Source organism: Ochotona curzoniae, unplaced genomic scaffold (genome assembly GCF_017591425.1).
Source record: "Ochotona curzoniae isolate NIBS_2020 unplaced genomic scaffold, NIBS_Ocur_1.0 contig_46, whole genome shotgun sequence".
NCBI lineage: Eukaryota > Metazoa > Chordata > Mammalia > Lagomorpha > Ochotonidae > Ochotona > Ochotona curzoniae.
This window is the reverse complement of record NW_024466340.1, coordinates 4,462,591-4,482,287: the sequence shown is the minus strand read 5'-3', so window position 1 is coordinate 4,482,287 and position 19,697 is coordinate 4,462,591. Positions and strand designations below refer to the sequence as shown.

At 44.8% G+C, this 19,697-nt stretch overlaps 1 protein-coding gene across 1 annotated transcript in view; it reads right to left on the bottom strand.

Moving 5' to 3' along the window:
* The window catches only part of NAA25 (N-alpha-acetyltransferase 25, NatB auxiliary subunit), a 54,972-nt gene extending 36,589 nt beyond the window's left edge, over positions 1-18,383 (bottom strand). Inside the window, exons 1-9 of the mRNA XM_040986972.1 lie at positions 18,276-18,383; positions 9,734-9,819; positions 8,282-8,420; positions 7,707-7,825; positions 5,913-5,987; positions 3,923-4,030; positions 3,300-3,378; positions 1,251-1,362; positions 24-113 (exon numbers count right to left, since the gene is read on the bottom strand). Of these exons, the coding sequence (XP_040842906.1) occupies positions 24-113; positions 1,251-1,362; positions 3,300-3,378; positions 3,923-4,030; positions 5,913-5,987; positions 7,707-7,825; positions 8,282-8,420; positions 9,734-9,819; positions 18,276-18,333 (866 nt within the window). The 5' untranslated portion in view covers positions 18,334-18,383. The remainder of the gene's footprint in view (positions 1-23; positions 114-1,250; positions 1,363-3,299; positions 3,379-3,922; positions 4,031-5,912; positions 5,988-7,706; positions 7,826-8,281; positions 8,421-9,733; positions 9,820-18,275) is intronic.
* Between the last annotated feature and the right edge of the window lie 1,314 nt (positions 18,384-19,697).

The following is a 19,697-nucleotide window of genomic DNA, read 5'->3' as shown; positions in this document are numbered from 1 at the left end:
AAACCGAAAAAAAGACAACTTACTGTTCACCTTCGGCAGGGGGAGTCCAGGCCTCTTCAATCAGCCGAAAGACAGAATCGAAATAAGTCAGATAGAACTGCCAGTCATCTGAGCTAAAATCAGATTGAATGATGCACACAGGATTAAATCCAAATTGTGGCCAATCTGCTTCAGGAACCATGACATTTAGCTTATTTCCTAAATTACAAGTGCACATCCCTCCCCAGGTTTCCTCTGCTGTCCACAGAGCAGCTCCTCAGGGACTTTACCAACGACACAAACTTCACAGAGACTATGCTTTCCTTCAGTATAACCACCAGTTCTGAAAAGCAAACACTCTGAAAACTCCCTGCACAACCATTGCTAAACTTGGAGAGGGTGGTATGGCAGAAAGAAGCACCTCTCTCTTTTTAGACGACATTAAATTCAATGTTAATGGTTTGCAATCATTCTTAAGATATAACTAATATCCAACACTAGGTCAGGCACGATGGCTCGACTGGCTAATCCTCCCCATGCAAGCGCCGGGATCCCATGTGTGCACCAGCTCATATCCCAGCAGCTCCACTTCTCATCCGGCTCTCTGTGGCCTAGAACAACAGTGGAGGATGGCCAAAAGCCTGGCTCCTAGCTTTGAAACCAGCTCAGCTCTGATGACTGTAGCCATTTGGGCAGTGAACCAGTGGATCAAAGACCTTTCTGTCGTTCCTTCTCTCCATAAATATGCCTTTCCAACAAAAATCAATCACTCTTTTAAAAAGAAACTCAGTAGTATGGTTTACTGAAAATTTCAAGAAATACTCACAGGGGTGAGTGTTTGACCTGACGATTAAGACGACTGCATCTCACACTTGAATACCTAGGTTTAACACTGCCTAATTCCAGCTTCCTGCTAATGAGCAACTGGGAGGCAGCAGCCATGGCTCCAGTAACTGGGCTCCTACCAGACCGGGATAAAAATGCTGGCTTTTGCCGTCAGCCTTGCCCAACCCCAGCTGCTGTGGGCACAGGACGAAGGCATCAGCCGATGGGTACTCTCCCTCTGCTTCACCTCTATATCTAAACCCATCTATGTATGTGTCTAAATCTCTCTCTGCCTCTGAGATAAATAACAAAAAATAAATCAAAACACAACATAACTACTAAAACACATATATCCCGAAATCTCAGAATTGAAACACAAAAACATCAACAGTGAGACTTTGAGGCCTCAGAATAGTCTTATGGTACAAAACGAAGTTTCTACTCACTTTTTCAGCAAGAGGCGCCGAGAAAGGGCGTTGCACTCTGGCCACCTGCTCAGCTTCTTGTACATAGCCATGCACTTATTTTCCCGACTCTGAATCTCACTTGTTAACTTCTCTACAATTGAAAGTTGTAAAAGTTGGTAAGCTGCTTTCATTGCTACCCAAAACCTGAATAAAATCCAACCAGAAAAATTAAAATTTCCTTATTTATTCTCTTAGAAAATGGAACCACTACTAAGATAAAAACTACTACCTTACTGAAGATTATTTTGCTGGGGCCCAAGTTGTGGCACAGCAGACAATTCATGAGTTTTGCTTTGAGTCCCACCTGCTGTGCTTCTGCTCCAGCTCCCTGTAAGTGTACCTAGGAATTCAGTCTCCAAGAACATGGACCCCTGCCATCCATGTGGGAGACCTGTATGAAGCTCCAGGCTCCTCTGCCATGTGGAGGTGAACCAACGCATGGAAGATCTCTACCTCTCTGGGTAGCTCTGCCTTTAAGGCAAACCTTAATTTTCATTTCCCCTTTTTTTTTTTTTACTTTGTTGATAAAAAAGAGCAGCACATTTCTTTACACTATATTTTAATAATTACTTTTACTAAAATATATCAGGGTCTTAAATGTATTGGATTGAGGATCCAATATAATCCAAAAAAAAATCACATTAGCCATCAAGCAATAAATGTCAGACCAGAAAGATACCCATCCGCACAGTGTTAACACTGAAGAGCCTTGTGTTGCAACGGGATGAGCAAGATTAAGATGTTTCACAGAAGATAAAGCAAGATCAATTAAACTCTTCCCAAGCTGAAAAAGTGGAACTATAATTCAAAACAAATTAAACCTTTTTTAGAACAGTTCAGCAGATAAAAATAGTAAAAAATTATTTTACCAACTTCCTGAGCAAATCTAAATTTTAACTACCCACAGAACTACAGTCTAGCTGAATACACACAACAGTAAAAATGTACTCATCTGGGACTGGCACAGCAACCTAAATCCTTACCACGCAAATGCCGGGATCCTATATGGGTGCCTATTCCTATCCCAGCTGTTCCACTTCCCAACCAGCTCCCTGCCTGTGGCTTAGAAATGCAGTCGAGGATGGCCCAAAGCCTTGGGACCCTGCAGCCACATGGAGACCTGGAGGAAGCTCCAGGCTCCTGGCTTCGGATCAGCTCAGCTCCAGCCATTAGGGCACTTGGGGAGTGAACCAGCAGACAGAGGATATTTCTGTCTCTCCTCTCTCTATAAATCTATCTTTCCAATTAAAAGAAAAAAAAGTAGCCATCTGCCAGGAATTTAAATTAGAAAGTAAGTTACATTAGAAAACAAAAATTCCTCCTACAGCTGCTACAATTATTTAGAACTACAATTTTAGTTCATACCAAACTTGCATATAATGTAGTAAAGAACACACATGTTTGCATGAAACCATGTCTTTTTTTTTAATATCTAAGACTACTCATATCAATCATTACCACCAGACAAAAGGGCATTAATTCTCCAAAGGAAATCATCACAGATACATAAACATTTAGAAAGCAGAATCAGTAAGAAATGTTCAAAAATAAATAATGGCTAAATCAAACTACAAAGTCAGCAACCAAAAGGGACGAAGTATCTTTTCAAGAGACATACAAAAGTGTTCTTGCATTTCTCTGACACACAAAACATTCTTGGAAATCACTAAGTAAAAGGTTAGGCAAATATTTAGAAATACAGGAGAAGGAAAAGCATTAGCAAGAAGCCAGTGAGGATTTCAACCCAGACATGAGCTATGGGACACAGGCATTCCTGGCCACATCTTAACTGCAGTGCCAAACGCTCTGCCTCATACATTATTTATTATTTTCAATTAAAAAACATATTTTTAAATAAAATTTATAACATGTAAGAAGCATTATAACATTTATAAGCATGTAAGAACATAAAGATTACTACAAGTGACTTGTTTATGTCTATCATATTTTTGTATAACATGAAATTTTCCATAATGAACATTTTCATGTTTAAATACAAAAAAATAGCAAAGAAACCTTAACAATTACCTCCTAATTTCCCTCTGATGACATCCAAGGCTTCCTGGTACTTCCCCAAACGTTCCAGGATCATGTAATAAAGTTCAACCTTACAGAAAAAAAAGTATAACTATTGAGACTCTTCAGTAATAAAGATAGTCCTCCCTAAGCTTTTAAAAAGCTACTTAATATCCAGACGAAAGATGGATTCCCATTGAAACTGTTGGGCATGTGTAGACAATGGGATGCTGGACTGTCTGACATTGTCTGTACCAGTAATGTTGGGGGTACACTTAAATATGAGACTGATGGAATTACGACCCCTTATGAAGGACTGTTATCACTGCAGTAAAATGGGGAAAATCTATCAGGGGTGGGAGTTTGAATTTAGGGGAAATTCCAGTCTATATGAAAATGAACCACATATAATTCAAAAACTCAAAATAGAAATTTTTTAAAAAGCTACTTAATAGAAAGCACAATAGCTTCAAATGATCAGCATCTCTGCGTGCCTGCTGGAAACAATTCTGAGTTCGTCCCTCCTAAGGTAATGGCAAAGGGAAGGAATAAAACAATAGCTCCTAACACTGTGTCATGATATTGTAACACCACCAAAGTCAGGGAAACACAGAAGCAGGGCTTCAATTACTCACTTCCGCCTCGGCTTCTATCTTGTCCTCTTTCACCATTTTTTCTACCATTCTCTCAGCAAGGGGTAGAAACATTGTTTTCGAGAGGTTTTCATCCTGCGCAGATATGGACTACAGGAAGAGAAACACATGTTTCATTCTAACTTTCTTCCGGTTTGCACGATTTCTGTTAACCATTCAGACGGACGCTCACATGGAACCACACTAGTCTGACACATCTGCTGTGCCCAATATCAGACCTGCTCTGAATCTGCCAAGCCAGTACGAGATCTCTGCCAAGCACTGATCATCCTATCATCCTTGAAATGCTCAGCTGCCACATTACTTAATTTTAAAATAAGTTATTTATGTATTTTCCCACAAATTACAGAGGTACTATGCCTATACTGTTCATTACATATATCTCATGTTCACTTTGTCAATTTCAGGCCACCGGCGCTGGTACTGAACGACTAGCAGGAGGAAGTGGGCCAGGCACAGCACCACCAGACTCGAGCCGTGCTCAGCATGGCACACCCCACATCAGCACTGATTTTACTTCTGGCCAATCCACTTCCAATCCAGCCATTGATGTGGCTGCTGAGTACTCAAATCCCTTACACCCTAGGGAGACCCAGATGAACTTTCTGATTTCTAACTTTGGCCTGGCTTAGCCCTACCTATTGTGGCCATGTGGGGAATGAACCAGCAGAAGGAAGATCAATCTAACTTTCAAATAAATGAATCAAGAGAGAAAGAATGAGCACAAACTGGTAGTTCCCTTCACCTAATATGTGAACACCAAAAAGAGATCTGGGGGCTGGTGCTGTGGCATAGTAGGCTAAGCCTCAGTCTGAAATACTGGCATCCTCTTTGGACTCCAACTCATGTCCAGGCTGCTCCACTATCAATCTGTAGATGCGTGAGGAAGCAGCAGAGGATGGCTCACGTCCTTTGGCTTCTGCACTCAAATGGGTTACCTGTAAAAAGCTCCTGCCTCTTGGCTTCAAATTGCCCCAGATCTGACCATTTGGCAAGTCAATCAGGGCTTGGAAGATCTCTTTGTCTCTCTTTACCTTATTACTTAAACCAAACCTTAAAAAAAGAGAGATCTGGAATGGTTTCCTCTTCCAAAGCTTCATGATACATATCCTTTAGATATACTTTCAACATTCCAGAGATTCTGCTCAGAACTAATTTAAGTCTTATAAACAACCTTTCCAGGCATATACACTTATTTTGACATACAACAATATTCAGGTTAAAAAAATACCCTCACAGTTCAAGAAGTTTGATAAAACCACATGCTCTTAATCACATCTTTCTTGCTAACTAATTCTACATGAAATTTTTTTCTTCACATGAAATATTATTTTGGAGCTGGGAGGTAAGCCATCTCCATCCCATAAAAGAGCAAATTGAGGCTCAGAAAGGGGAGGTGATAAAAATATGTAATGACACTAGTCAGTGGTTCATTAGCCAGACACAGCCTTAAAGACCAACCAAGGTTAGTCTTCATTAGACCAGCCATCATACTTAAGCACGTTACTCGGCAGGAGAGTTAAGACTCAGGGTCCTCCACTCCCCTTTGCAAGAAGATAAAAGCCTGTTACTAAGGAGGGCCCGCCTCTGACACGGACGTAGAATGAAGGGCAGAAATAACACCCTCTCTCCCATGTTCCCCTGCTGACCCACAACACCCCAGAACATGTCCCGTGGGTACCTATGATCTCCTCACCTTTCAAATAAACTTTAAATAAAGCTATATATATATATGTTTTTAAAGATGAAAGGGAAATACAGCCCATGCTGCATACAAACAAGCAGACACACAAACACAAAAAGAGCCCAAGTTTCCAAATAAAAAGTCAAACAGCAATAGGCAAAGTCCCTGTGTGACACGCAACAGCAACCCATTTGTGTTCCCGAATACATCTGGTCACACACACAGAGGACAATGACTACACACAAAAGTAAAAGCAAATCTCAACCCCATTCTGAATGCCATACTCACTTGCATAATCAAGCTCATCACAGACCAAAAGTAGTAAGGGTTTTTGGGGACAATCTTATAAAGAGCCATGCCGGCCTGAAACACAGAGGGCCATAAATACTTCATTTAGAAAACAGGGCCAAGTGTAATTAACGGTCTACACACATGACAAGAACGTTCCCATAGCAGCAACACATTCACAAGCCCTAGTGAGCTACTAAATGGATGGCTACGGCAAGAACCCAATCACAAGGTCAATTTCAGAGCATTCTGCGTGACATTTCACCTTCTGAACAAGATTTTTTTCTAAATTAAAGACCATTATTTCTAGAACACATTATAATCAACATGGTCTGGCAAACATCCAAGTAAACACCAATTTTGGCTTACAAATGTATATCAATAAAAACTTCACTGAAAATGTGTTGCTAATCAGCTATAGTAAAACAAAAAAAAATTACAAGTAAAAAACAAATGAATAAATAAATAAATAAATAAATACATATATCACTATGACATAATTCAAAAAGTAATTCTTAGGAAAACAATCAGGTTCTTTCATAATACCATTACTCATTACTCAGAACTAAATCTTTTCATTACAAAGCATTAAACACACATACATAAAAGTAGGGATACAGCAAAGTGGAAAAAAAAAGACAAGACAAAGAATTTGACCTAACAATTTGTCCATAATCAGCCAGCTAGTAACGGATGCTAAGAACTCATCAGCTAATAAACAGTTACCAGTTTATGCGGTTTTAATTTACCACCAATCAATTTCCAAAATCACACGAAGCCCCAATTAAGTAGAACAGAGTAACTATCTCTCTGTCAAGGATATTTCAAGCCTAGAGACAGAACTGAGGCAAATCCACAAACAACTAAGACATAGTTGAAAATAAACCTCTGTCTGCAGTGCTGACATCACACGCAGGCAGAGGTTTGAATCCCCACTGTTCCACTTCTGATACAGCCTGGGAAAGCAGCAGAGTCTCTGCACCCAGGTAGGAGCTCCAAAGAAACTCCTGGCGCGTGGCTTTGGTTTGACCCAGTCTGGCTGCTAGCAGCATTTAGGGAATGAACCAGCAGACAGAGATCTCCGTCTCCCTCTCTTTCTCTATAACTCTGCTGCCTGGGTCATCCGCAAGCCATACAACAGAACTGATCTGAGTTCTGGCACCTGCACTTCTGATCGTGCCGCTGCTAACACATCCTGGGAGGCATGAAGTGAAGGCTCAAGCACATGGGCCCCTGCCACTCGTGTGAGAGACTGAGGCAGAATTCTAGGTTCCTGGCCCTTGCCAAGTCCCAGCGCTTGAAAGCATGCATTTGGGGAGTGAAACATCAGAGGAAAAAGTGAAATAACTTTTTTCTCTCTTTCCCCATCCCTTCTCTGTCATGTTGACAAACACGAAAGAAGATAAAATCTCAAAAGGCTAAAATGATTAAATTGAGTAGAGATGCAAAATCAAAAGTTACTTTTTCTATAGCCTATACAATTTTGCTCTAGGATTTCTGTATATTTTCTTAATATGTAATAATAGTAATCTGATGAAGTGGGACAATGTGAAACAGACATTAGAATCAAACAAAACATACCACCAGCCACACACACAAAGAACCAATCTCTTTCCAAATAGAACATTCAAAGAATTTGAATAACTGTTCTTTTTATAAACACATAAGGATAATAACTGGCTAATTTTCAATTCTCCATACCCAGAGCCACCCCACTGCAGTAGAATCTCATTAAAGAGACGTTTACCTCTAATGCTAGATCCTACAGCCCTGGGGGATTGGGACCCGAGTTACCTGTTGCATTTTCTTGTATTCCCCCACTCTGGCATAGGCCATGAAGAGGTGAGAATGATATTCCTCACTATTGGGAACTTTCTTCACAGCTGCCTCATAAAGTTTCGTAACTAACTCCGCTAAGATAAAAAGAAATAAAGAGTTAAGTCATACGTCAGGCATCAAAAAGAATCCTAACAGCATTTCAATTTTGTTCTTAGCATAGGAAAACCGACGTCTCCAAATACTAAGGAAGAATTCACTCGGACGCACGGGCTCACGGCTCTGCTCTCCTGGGTGAAAAGTGCAGAAGTTGGGGATGAAGCACAAGCTGGGTGAGCTTTCCTCATCAAGCCAACAACACAGAAGATCCTCCAGGAGCTGGCTTTGTCTTCTCCTCAGCTTACTGCCATATCTGATCCTCCACCCAATCAAACCACTTGTAGCTCCATCAAGAGCACATCCCCTGTGTTGTTACATCTTTACACCAGGACGTCATTCCCTCTCACTATGGTCTCCTTTAACTGATATTTCTCCGTCTCTGCCTTGTCAATAAAAATACATCAATCTTTAAAAAAGAGAGAGAGAAAGCATACGTCTGTGCATCTCCCGGTAGAGAATGGTCAGAGCCTGCAGCGAGTTGTCATCCGTGGGTTCTAGTGCTGCCACTTCCTGTGCCAAAGCGAAGGCTTCCTCCTGTTTTCCAGTTCTCTGTAAGCCAATTGCTTTTAAAACCTGACAGAGAAGAAACAAAATGAAGGATGTTTTGTTTATGATTTATTAATTTGGGCCCAGTGTGGTAGTCTAGTGGTTGGAGTCCTCGCCTCGCACATGCCAGGATCCCATATGGGCATTAGTTTGTGTCCCAGTAGCCCCGCTTCCCATCCAGCTCCCTGCTTGCGGCCTGGGAATGCAGTCCAGGGCGGCCCAAAGCCTTGAGACCCTGGACCCACGTGGGAGACCTGGAACAGGTTTCTGGCTTCGGATTGGTGCAGCTCTGGCCGTTGCAACAACTTGGGGAGTGAATCAGCGGAGGAAAGAACTTCCTCTCTGTCTCTCCTCCTCTCTGTACATCTGACTTTCCAATGAAAATAAATAAATCTTTAAAAACATGATTAGAAAAAAAAATATTTTCATTTGGGACCCTGGCACAATAGCCTCATGGCTAAATCCTCGCCTTACAAGTGCTAGGATCCGACGTGGGCACCAGTCCATGACCCAACTGCTCCAGTTCCCATCCAGCTTCATGCTTGTGGCCTGGGAAACAACAGAGGATGCCTAAAGTCTTGGGACCCTGCACCTTCATGGGAGACCTGGAAGAAGCTCCTGGCTCCTGGTTTCACATTGGCTCAGCTCTGGCCATTGTGGACACTTGGGAAGTGAATCAGCACATGGAAGATCTTTTCTCTGTCTCTCCTCTTCTGTAAATTGCTTTTCGGATACAAACAAATCTCCTTAAAAAAAAAAAAAAAGGATCCCTTTTTACTTTAGCCATATTAAGAGTTAACAATAGCACTTAACAGAATTGTGTAGAAACAGAAATATTAGAGCTGGCAGGATAGGTCAACTGACTAATGCCCGGCTTCAAGCACAGGATCCCCCATGGGCGCTGGTCAGTGTCCTCACTGCTTCCCACCCAGCTCCCTGCTTGGGGCTTGCTACAGCAGCAGCACATGGACTGAAGCGTTGAGACGCTGCACCCACGTGGGAGATCCTGAGGAGGCTCCTGTCTCCTGGCTTTGGATCAGCTCAACTCTGGCCATGGTGGCTCTTTGGAGAATGAACCACTGAACAGAAGATTTTTTCTGTCTCCACTTTTCTCTTTAAATCCACCTTTCTAATTAATATAAATATATCTCAAAAAAAAAAAAAAAACAGAAAGAGAAATAAAATAATTAAGTTAATAAGCACCATCCAGAGGACATACAGTTAACTTTTAATTAAGTCCTACCTTTTGGCAGGAGAACAGAAAAGAGTTGCTAAGAAGAAGCATCTGCTTCCATTAACGCAAATCACAAATACAAGCAACTCAAGGCAAATGGACTTACCTTGGCACAATGAAGATCTTTATGCTTCTTCAACAATTTATCTGCTTGCTGAATTGCCATTTTATTATTACCATTATCAAGATAATCTGTAAAAAAAAGAAATTATGAGTGTAATCACTTCAACACAAAGCATAAAAAATGCAAACCTGACATTAGACATTTCAGGCAGCATCTTAAAACTTCATGTAACAATATGGAAAACATGCTAGTATTATCCACTTTCCTGTAGCCCTTGAACCTTCTTACTCTAACTAAGTATGTAAAGAATGTCAAAATAAATTTTATTAATAAAAAAATAATAATAATAAAAAAAAAAACATCATGGAGCTGTAAGGGCAGCGTGCTGGCGCAGCAGCCTAGTCCTCCACTCCGTGGTGGCAGCATTTGATATGAGCACCAATTCATACTCTGGCTGTACCACTTCCGATCCCCAACTCCCAGCTTTATCTCAGCTATTACGGCCATCTGGGGAGTGAACCAGTGGATGGAAGACCACTCTCTTACAAACAAATCAATCTTTAAAACCAAATGTTGAGGGCCCAGCGCAGCAGCCTAGTGGCTAAACTCCTTGCTTAGACTACACCAGGATCCCATATGGGTACCAGTTCTAATCCCGGCAGCCCTACTTCCCATCCATCTCCCTGCTGGTGGCCTGGAAAAGCAGTTGAGGATGGCCCAAAGCCTTGTGACCCTGCACCCGTTTGGGACACCTGGAAGAAGTTCCTGGCTCCTGGCTTCGGATTGGCGCAGCACTTGCCATTGCAGTCACTCTCCTCCTCTCTGTATTTCTGACTTTGCAATAAAAATTAAATCTTAGAAAAAATGTTGAGCAATTTTTCATATCCTATTGGCCATTTCTATGTCTCCCTCAGAAAAGTGTCCATTTAAGCCCTCTGCCCGTTTATAATATGTGTGTGTGTTTAGCAGGCATAGAAACAGAGACAAAGACAGAGATCTTCCATGTACTGGCTCGTGCCTCAAATCCCCAAGATCTCAGGACTCAGGGCAGCCCAGAGCCAGGAGCAGGAAGTCAACCAGGGTCTCCCACAAAAATGACAGAGCACTGCTCACTCCCAGGGTGCGTGTCAGACGGCAGTGGGAATCAGGACTCCAGTCTGATGGGGATGCAGGCATGACACGGTACCTTAACTATTATACCACATGCCTCACCCTATTCATTCAAAATGTCATTAATTTTATTATTTAGTTCTAAAGATTTACTTCTTTGTATTGGAAAGAAAGATCAGATTTATAAAGAGAAGGAAAGAAAGATTCTCTGTCTGCTGGTTCACTTCCAAAGTAGCCACAATGGCTGGAGCTGAGCTTATCCAAAGCCAGGAACCAGGAGCCTCCTGGTCTCCCATGTGGGCACAGGGTCACAAGACTTTTGGCCATCCTCGACTGACTTTCCAGGCCACACGCAGGGAGCTGGAAGAAAAGTTAAGTAGCCTGGACACAAATTGGAGCCCATACAGGATGCCAGCACTTGCAAGGTGAATATGTACCCATTGAGTCATCGTGCCGAGCCATATATATATATATTTTGAAGATTCACTTACTTTTATTAAAAAGGCAAGTTTACACAGAAAATAGAGACAGAGAAAGATCTTTCATCCTCCAGGTGGCTGTAATGGCCAGAGTGTCGATCTGAAGCCAGGAATTTCTTTTGGGTCTCCCACTCAATTGCTGGATGTCAAGACTTTGGGCCATCCTCCACTGCTCTCCCAGCCTGTGAACAGGGAGCTGGATGGGAAAGTGCAGCAGCCAGAATAGGAATCAGCACTTGCAAGAGGAGGATTAGCCAATTGAGCTGCCATAACAGGCCTCTAATTTAATTGGTTGGTTAGTTGTTTATTTGCCAATGAAGCACAGACACATCCACTGGTTTAATACCCAAACGCCTACAATGGCTCAGGCTGGATGGCAGACAAAGCCAGGAGCTGGACTGCACTCCAAGTCTCCCACGTGTCTGACGCAAACCCAGGTACTCTAAAATCAAGTCTTAGCCACTATATTAAACATTCAGTGCACTTTTTTAACATCTATTCAATTATTTGAAAGGCAGAGTCAGCAGGAAGGAGAGTCAGAGAGGTCTCCCATCCAGTTCCCATTAGGCCCATTTTTAAAAACGATTTATTTTGCTTGCTTCTTACTATTTTGTGAGCCAATAAATAGTTTAAGGAGTACACAGACCCACAATAAAATTGTGCTGCAATCTATATCATGATCCAAGATTCATTTCCTGATCAAAAGACCTGGCTAAAAGTAGGGCCAGTGTTGTGGACAAAGGGTTATGCTGGGGCCCAGGGCAGTAGCCTAGTGACTGAAGTCCTCCCTGGGATCCCATATGAGGTCTAATTCCGGCAGCCCCACTTTCCATCCAGCTCCCTGCTTGTGGCCTGGGAAAGCAATGGAGAATGGCCCAAAGCCTTGGGACCCTGCACCCGCATGGGAGACCCAGAAGAAGCTCCTGGCGCCTGGCTTCGGATCAGTTCAGCTCCAGCCGCTGTGGTCACTTGGGAAGTGAATCATTGGACAGAAGATCTTCCTCTCTGTATATCTGACTTTCCAATAAAAATAAAGAGGGAGAGACAGAAGATCTCACATCTGCCGGTTCACTCCCCAGAGGGCTACAGCAGCGAGGGCTGAGGCAGGCCGGAGACACAGCTATTGCTCCATCCAGGTTGCCCCATTCACAGCAAGGGCCCAAGTATTTGGGCCCTACTCACTTGAAAGGTACTTCTGACTCAGTCCTGGAAAGCTGACAGATAAATGAGACACTGATGAGGCCCAACTCGGATGTTCTACCCACAAACGGGCGAGAGCAAGGATGAGGACTACAAGAATATTCTCCTGATTCTGTAATGGATGAGGTTCTGTGACACAATGACACACAAATTGCCCAGGCTTTCTTCTCTGGGATTGGTCTGGACTGCCCCTACTGAAGGAAGAGGACTAGATGATCTTGTCTAGACCACATACCTTGACCCAAGCTGAATAAACCCACTTTCATCCTGGTAATCGAAAATGACAACACCAAATGTCTGTGTCAGTCAGCTTGGGGACCCTGACTGGAAAATCATAAATATTCTGCATCTGGACTTTCCAGTGGCAGCTCGAGGATACTTTTTTTTTTAAGATTTATTTATTTTTATTGCAAAGTCAGAAATATAGAGGAGAGACAGAGAGAAATATCTTTCTCCTGATGATTCACTCCCCAACTGAACATAATGGTAGGTGCTGCACCAATCCGAAGCCAGGAGCCAGGAGCTTCCTCCAGGTCCCAAGTGGGTGCAGGGTCCAAGGTTCCAGGCCGTCTTCAACTGCTTTCCCAGGCCACCAGCAGGGAGCTGGATAGGAAGTAGGGCCACCAGGATTAGAACCAGTGCCTTTATGGGATGGGGCGAGGGGACAAGGCGAGGACTTTAGCTGCTAGGCTGCAGTGCTGGACCCACAACCACCAGATTTCTAAGACACTTCACTACATCTAGCCTCATGGATGCTGAACTTTTCCGAACATCCAGGTAACTCCTCGTCTATTGGTTGCTAATAAGCTTTTTGGGGAAAACTTATTTTCATTTTACATAACTGACTCTGTAATACAAATTATGTAGCTCTTTTACAAAACAGACCAAATAAAACAGTATCCTAAGTCTATCTTTTTAGTAAATCTTTCCAAAACTTACTCAATTGTAATTATGGCTTGGCTCTGAGGATTGCTATTGTTTCCTTAGAAACAGGAGCCAGCCAAAACCAGCTGCCCGCAAATCAAGCACAAGACACATTAGAATAGGATGGCTTAACAAATGAAAAACCTCTGCCAAAGCTAAGCCAGCGTCACTCCAGATGAAATGTTCCCAAGGTGTCCTTACAGAGAACACCAGAGAACACCCAGTGACAAAGCTCTCCATTCTAAAACTCCCCTTGGATCAAAGTTTTCAGAGGGCAACAAGCGCAGCTTCCTCGTCCATTCCTCGGGAGGACGAGGAGCGGACCCGCAGGCGTAACGACTCCGGGGCAAGGCAGGGGTGGACTTGCGCAGGCTCCAGAGGCAGCACGCCCTGACACTCCAATTTCGCACTTCTAAAATCCAAAACCGCGAGGAAAATTCTCATTCTCTTAAGCAGAAACAGGAGTTCAAAAAAGCTAATGATTAGGACGGCTATCAGCTATTACATTTTTCAAAAATCTTCTCAATTACACACAAAAAAATGTTTCTTTTTAAAGATTTATTTGGGGATCAGCACGGAGGTATAGAGGGTAAGCATCGCATATGGGGTATTCTGATTCAAGCCCCTGCTGCTCCACTTCCCATCCAGCTTCCTACTAATGTGCTTCGGAAAGCAGCATAGGACGACGCAAGCGATTGGGGCCCTGCACCCACATGGGAGACCCAAAAGAAGCTCCTGGCATCAGACTGGCCCAGCTCTGGCTGTAGTGGTCATTTGGAGAGTAAACCAACAGATGAAAGATCTCTCTGCCTCTTCCTCTGTAATTCTGCCTTTCAAATAAAGATTTATTTAAAAGAATGACAGAAGGGGATTAGCACACAGTACTCTAGTGGCTAACGTCCTTACCTTGCAGGTGCAGGGATGCCATATAGGCGCCGGTTCTAATCCCGGCAGCCCCACTTCCCAACTAGCTCCCTCCTTGTGGCCTGGGACAGCAATGGCGGATGGCCCAAAGCCTTGGGACCCTGCACCCGCAAGGGAGACCCAGAAGAAGCTCCTGGCTCCTGGCTTCGGATCAGCTCAGTTTCGGCTGTTGTGGCTGCTTGGGGAGTGAATCATCGGACGGAAGATCTTCCTCTCTCTCTTCTCTATATATCTGACTTTGCAATAAAAGTAAATAAATCTTTATTTTAACAAGAAAGAATAACAGAAAATGAGACAGAGAAAGATATGTTCTATCCTCTCGTTCACGTCCATCATAGTGGGTCACAATGGCCAGACTGACCCAGGCCTGAGCAAGGAGCCCAGAACTCCATCAGGGTCTCCCATGTCAGAGGCAGGGGCCCACTTTTGGAGCAAGATAGAAGACAAGACCACAAGACTCATAGCACTAACAATACCCTACAAGAAGCTAAGACTGAAACATGCCATCTGTGTGAGCCTGGACCAGCAGAAATTACCCGACTGGCATCTGGCCAGGCAGAGAAGTGACCTGTCACTGGGAAGACGAATGGGAAATATACCACCATGTGGTCCAGGCTAGTACAAGACCACAGCACAGGAAGCGAACAACAAAGGACCGTACAGCATGCCATGTGTGAATTCCAAGCACAGGGAACATTTTTTTTCTACTTACATTTTGCTTACCTAGCGATTCCTAGATTCTCTATAAACTTATCATCACACCTGACCATCACTTCTACTCTGCATTACTTACAGGCATGAGGAAACCCAGCTTAAAGGAACAGAATCAAGTGTCATCTTTTTGCAACCCTCTGCTTCCTTATCCCATCACCATTAAAGACACTGCAGTAGTAATGCCAGAAGAAAGCAAAAGGTCTTACCAAATCACAATGGAATACAAATCCACTGAGATCTACATAGTAAGGGGAATGATGAAACAGAAGCTCTAATAAGGTGATGGTTTCAAAACTAAAAATGCAGTCCTTGACTTATCAATTCATGATGAATAATATGACATGTACCGTGAAAGTGGTTCAGCTAATCAAATTATATACAAGAAAGCTATTTCACTCTTTGATCATCACAAGTAGAATTTCCACACATCACAATGCCACAGTGAATCACCACTCAGCCCTGTCCAGGCTGCCCTCAGCTGCTCAGGTCCTGGCAGCTGTAAAATTCTAAAACCTAACAAGTACCAAATAATGCTGCATTGAGACGGCATTAATGTGCAGCAGGCTAAATCACTGCCTGCGATGCCCAGTCCCGGCTGTTCCACTTCCCATCCAGCTCCCTGCTACTGCACCTGGGAAAGCAGCAGATGGTCCAAGCAGTTGGGCCTCCACCACCCCTCTCAGCTCCAGTGGATTGGAGGCCCCTGGCTGCTGCAGCCCCCTCTGGAGTGAACAAGTACACAGAGGATCTCTCCCTCCTGCTGTCGGTCTACCTTTCAGATCATACAAAATAAACAGTTTAAAACAAAGCGGGGGGAACCCCTGCACAGTAGCTCAGTAACTATAAAGCCCTTGCCTTGCATGCACCGGAATGCCATATGGGCACTGGTTCTAAACCCGGCAGCCCCTGCACCCATGTGGGAGACCTGGAAGAGGCTCCAGGTTCCTGGCTTCGAATCGGCGCAGCTCTGGCTCCTGCAGTCACTTGGGGAGTGAATCATCGGCTGGAAGATCTTCCTTTCTGTCTCTCTGACTTTGCAATAAAAATAAATACATAAAAATTTTTTTAAAAGAAAGTAAAAACAAGATTACTGCTAAATCTGAGCTTGGTGAAGGGCTGCACTCTGCAACGAAAACGACCATGTTTGACTCCCAGTTTAACTATAATCTTTAGAAATTAATCTCTCACGCCTTCAGTTTCTTACTAGGACCACAATAATCCCACCTACTTAATTAACAGGGTCGCTATCCCACACAAGCAAGCACTCTGCGCTGACAGAAGCACCTATTACTTCAGTCAATGTCTGAATTCAAGTCACAATAATTTGAGTGGCAAAGCATTTAAACGACAACATGCTGCAATTTAGAAGTCAAAAGTGTTGTAGTCAGAGGCAGTGTGCACTACTGCTTTTCCTGCGCCTGCCAAATCATACAAATCACCTTAGGATGGTTGACCACTGCCTCTTTTAATCCCCTTCCAATGCAGTCCTAACAAAGGCTCCATAATTTGGACTTTGGCTTTAAGCAAATGATGTGCCACTTTCTGGTTACACCCTGGTGTTTAGCAATGTGAAATGGACATATGTTTCTTATGGCACAGTTCAAAATGCTCTTTTCTAAATTACTTATGGAAACCAAAGGCATTCTCTTTGGTCCTCAGGAACAACTTTTAAAAAGATCCAATTATCCTTAATAGCATTAAATCTTTTTTTTATATAAAGTTAAAAAGGGAAAAGCGGGAAGGCAAGAGTCTGCAGGCAGTGGCTGTACAAAACTGCTCTGAGCCACAACAGGACTCGGTTCTGATCTGCCACCAGCGTCCTGGCATGAACCATCTATGCTCCCCAGAAAAATCACCCCAGGAGGACACAGGCCAGGGAAGCGACGATGCACGGCCTCGTTCTGCCACCCATCTCTTGTGCCAACGTGGACAATTTCCTCCTCATCATCTCAAATTAGGAGGGTGAGCCGACAATCCACGCACAACCTCAAGTTCTCGCTCCAAGAAATACTAGCTGAGTGGCCTTGGACAAAATTACATAACATCCCTAAAAAGCCCTCGTTTCCTCATCAAGAAAAGCAAAGGAGGTGTTATTGGCTTCACCTCCCCCTCCTCAAAAAAAAGATAAAGCTTATGAGAAGACATGGAGAGCAAATGAAGCAAGCTTCAGCAACTTTCACCGGGTTCAAAGGGCTGCCGTGGTGACTAGAACCAGAAGAGATGCAAATCAGGACATAAAAGGATCCATCGTGCCGGAACACCGCCAAATTCACCCACCCCAGTTCCACGAAAATACACACACTCAAGTCCTGTCGATGCGTCTCCACCAGGTTCACATTCACACCGAAACCATCAGGTCTTTACTTTTTGCCAAAAAAAAAAAAAAGCCAACAGCTGACCTTGAAGCTTTCTCAGCACCCACTGAGACAGACCGAGGAAAGCAAACGCTAAATGTTTTCTACCTCCCTTTTTTATTCCCCATTATCCGGTCTCGGCTGCCGGGGGAAGCGGGAAGGACATCAGACTGGCACTGGGTGCAGGGAGGGAACGGGGGTTCAGGCAGCTCCCCCTACAGGCTCACTGCACCGGGGAAAAGCCCCTTCCCACCAACAGCAGCACCCGCGGTCTGCCCACCGCTAGGTCGGGCCCAGCAGCCCCCCACGTGCGGCCCAGGGCACCTGTTCCCCACTTCCACCACCACCACCCCATACACACTCGGGAACCCGGGCCTGCCCCTGCATGACCTTGCTGGTCAGCCCCTTCCCCAATGCGGACCTCGGTTCCTACGTGTGCACCGTCTAGAGGTCCAGCTAGTCAGCCAACGAGCCCCCTCCCCTACGCCGGACCCCCTCAAAAAGTCCTTTAACCGGTCATTTTGCTTCTCTCTCCGACACCAGGGTCGCCTATTCCACCTGTGAGATCTTTCTAGGAGCGGCCATCCAAACGCTGACGGCCGGGCAAGCAGGAGGAGGCGGCTCACGCCGCCTGTCTCACGGAGAGGTTGGGTGGCCCGGCACTTGCCCTCGCGGCGCCGCCACCTCCACGCGGAGCTCAGGAAGTCCGGCCCGGCGCCTACGCGAGGCCCGCGGCTGCGGCCTAGCGACCCGCGCGGCCCAGGCCCAGCGCCTACCCGCCCCTCGCGCGGGCTCCCAGAGCCCCTCCGGGGCCTTCGCCCAGGCCTCCGCAGCCCTCGGAGCGTCAGGCTGGCCACCGGGATGGCCACAGGCACTCACCGTAAATGGGCCGGAGGCGCCTGTCGTTAGGGTCCTGCACATGGCCCCGCGTCGCCATGATGACAAGCGCAGAACCGCAGTGCGCACGCGCGGGGCAGGCCTCCGGGAAGGGGCAGTTAAAGGGCCAGCGTCGATTTCGTTCTTCTATCGCGATAGTCGCGGTGTTAGAACGCGAGGCGCCTGCGCGGAAGAAGAAGCCGCCGTCCCCACCTCCTCCCTGCAATGGTCGTTGCTTGAATTAGCGTCGTCCTTCTTGCTCGAGAGAGGATGTGGCCAGAGGAGGCGAGCGTGGTCAGTTACTGAGCAGTGAGGAGAGGACTGGAGAGAATTCTCGGTTGAAAGTAGGGCTCGCTGCCCCTGTTTATCCTATTTATTTTCTGTCCTGAAGAACCAGTTAAACTTGGCTTTAATTGTTGAGGAACCAGAACTCCTCAGGGAGAGTGACTCAGGAGATGGGAGGGAGGGAGTGATGTGGAGGGGAATGCCCAAAAATAAATCAGCTGGAAAGTTCGAGAACTCTCCACGTGTCTCCCACACTTTTTATGAAGCTCTGTGGATGAATATAATTCCATATGTTTGTAGGCACTGCTGAAGGATTTTGTAATCGAGAACAGCTCTGGCATCTCCCTAGCGGGTAGGTGCTGGGACTACCCACCTTTTAGCAGGTAAATGGATTGAGCCAGCGCTGGGTACCTGTTATACGGCCCGCACTGTTTGAGGCAGGGGATGCAGCAAGAAACAACGTTCACGGAGCCTGGGCCGTGAAGGAGACAGGTAATAACTCACTTATATACTACAGGGTGAGAAAAGGTAGTGAGAATAACCAGGCGGGAGTCAGACTGAAATAGTGTGGTGAGAGAAAGCCTTCTAAGAAAGTGACAGTTATCAGCCAGTCACAGAAACTACCGGAGGGCCCCTGGCAGGTGTGCAAGGCTCCCTGAGGTCATGGCCGCTGCCGGCACTGCCTGCTGCCCTCTAAGGACACTCAGCCCTGGGCCACTGGAAGTCGCAGTGAAGGAATCTTGACTGTCTTCACAATCCAGCAAAAGAGCAGGTTAACAGTAACTGTGGAGATTTTACATGTGTCACCTAGAAAAAAGCTGTAATGATAATGGTAGCTAATTGTATTGGACATTTTATGGATGATCAGTATGTATTCAGTACATTGTCTCATTTCATTATGGCAAACTGAAGGCATAGAAACTATTGTGATCCCCATTTTCTTTCAAAAGAAAAGATTGAAAAAAAAAAAAAAGATTGATCTTACTTAAAAGACGTAGTGACAGAGATCTTCTATCCACTGATTCACTCATTAAAAGCCAGGACTGGCCCAAGCATAAGTCGGGAGCTTTGTCTGAGTCTCCTAAATGGGTGGCTGGGGCCGAGTTCCTGGGCCATCTTGCTGTGTATTTCTTGGGTGAA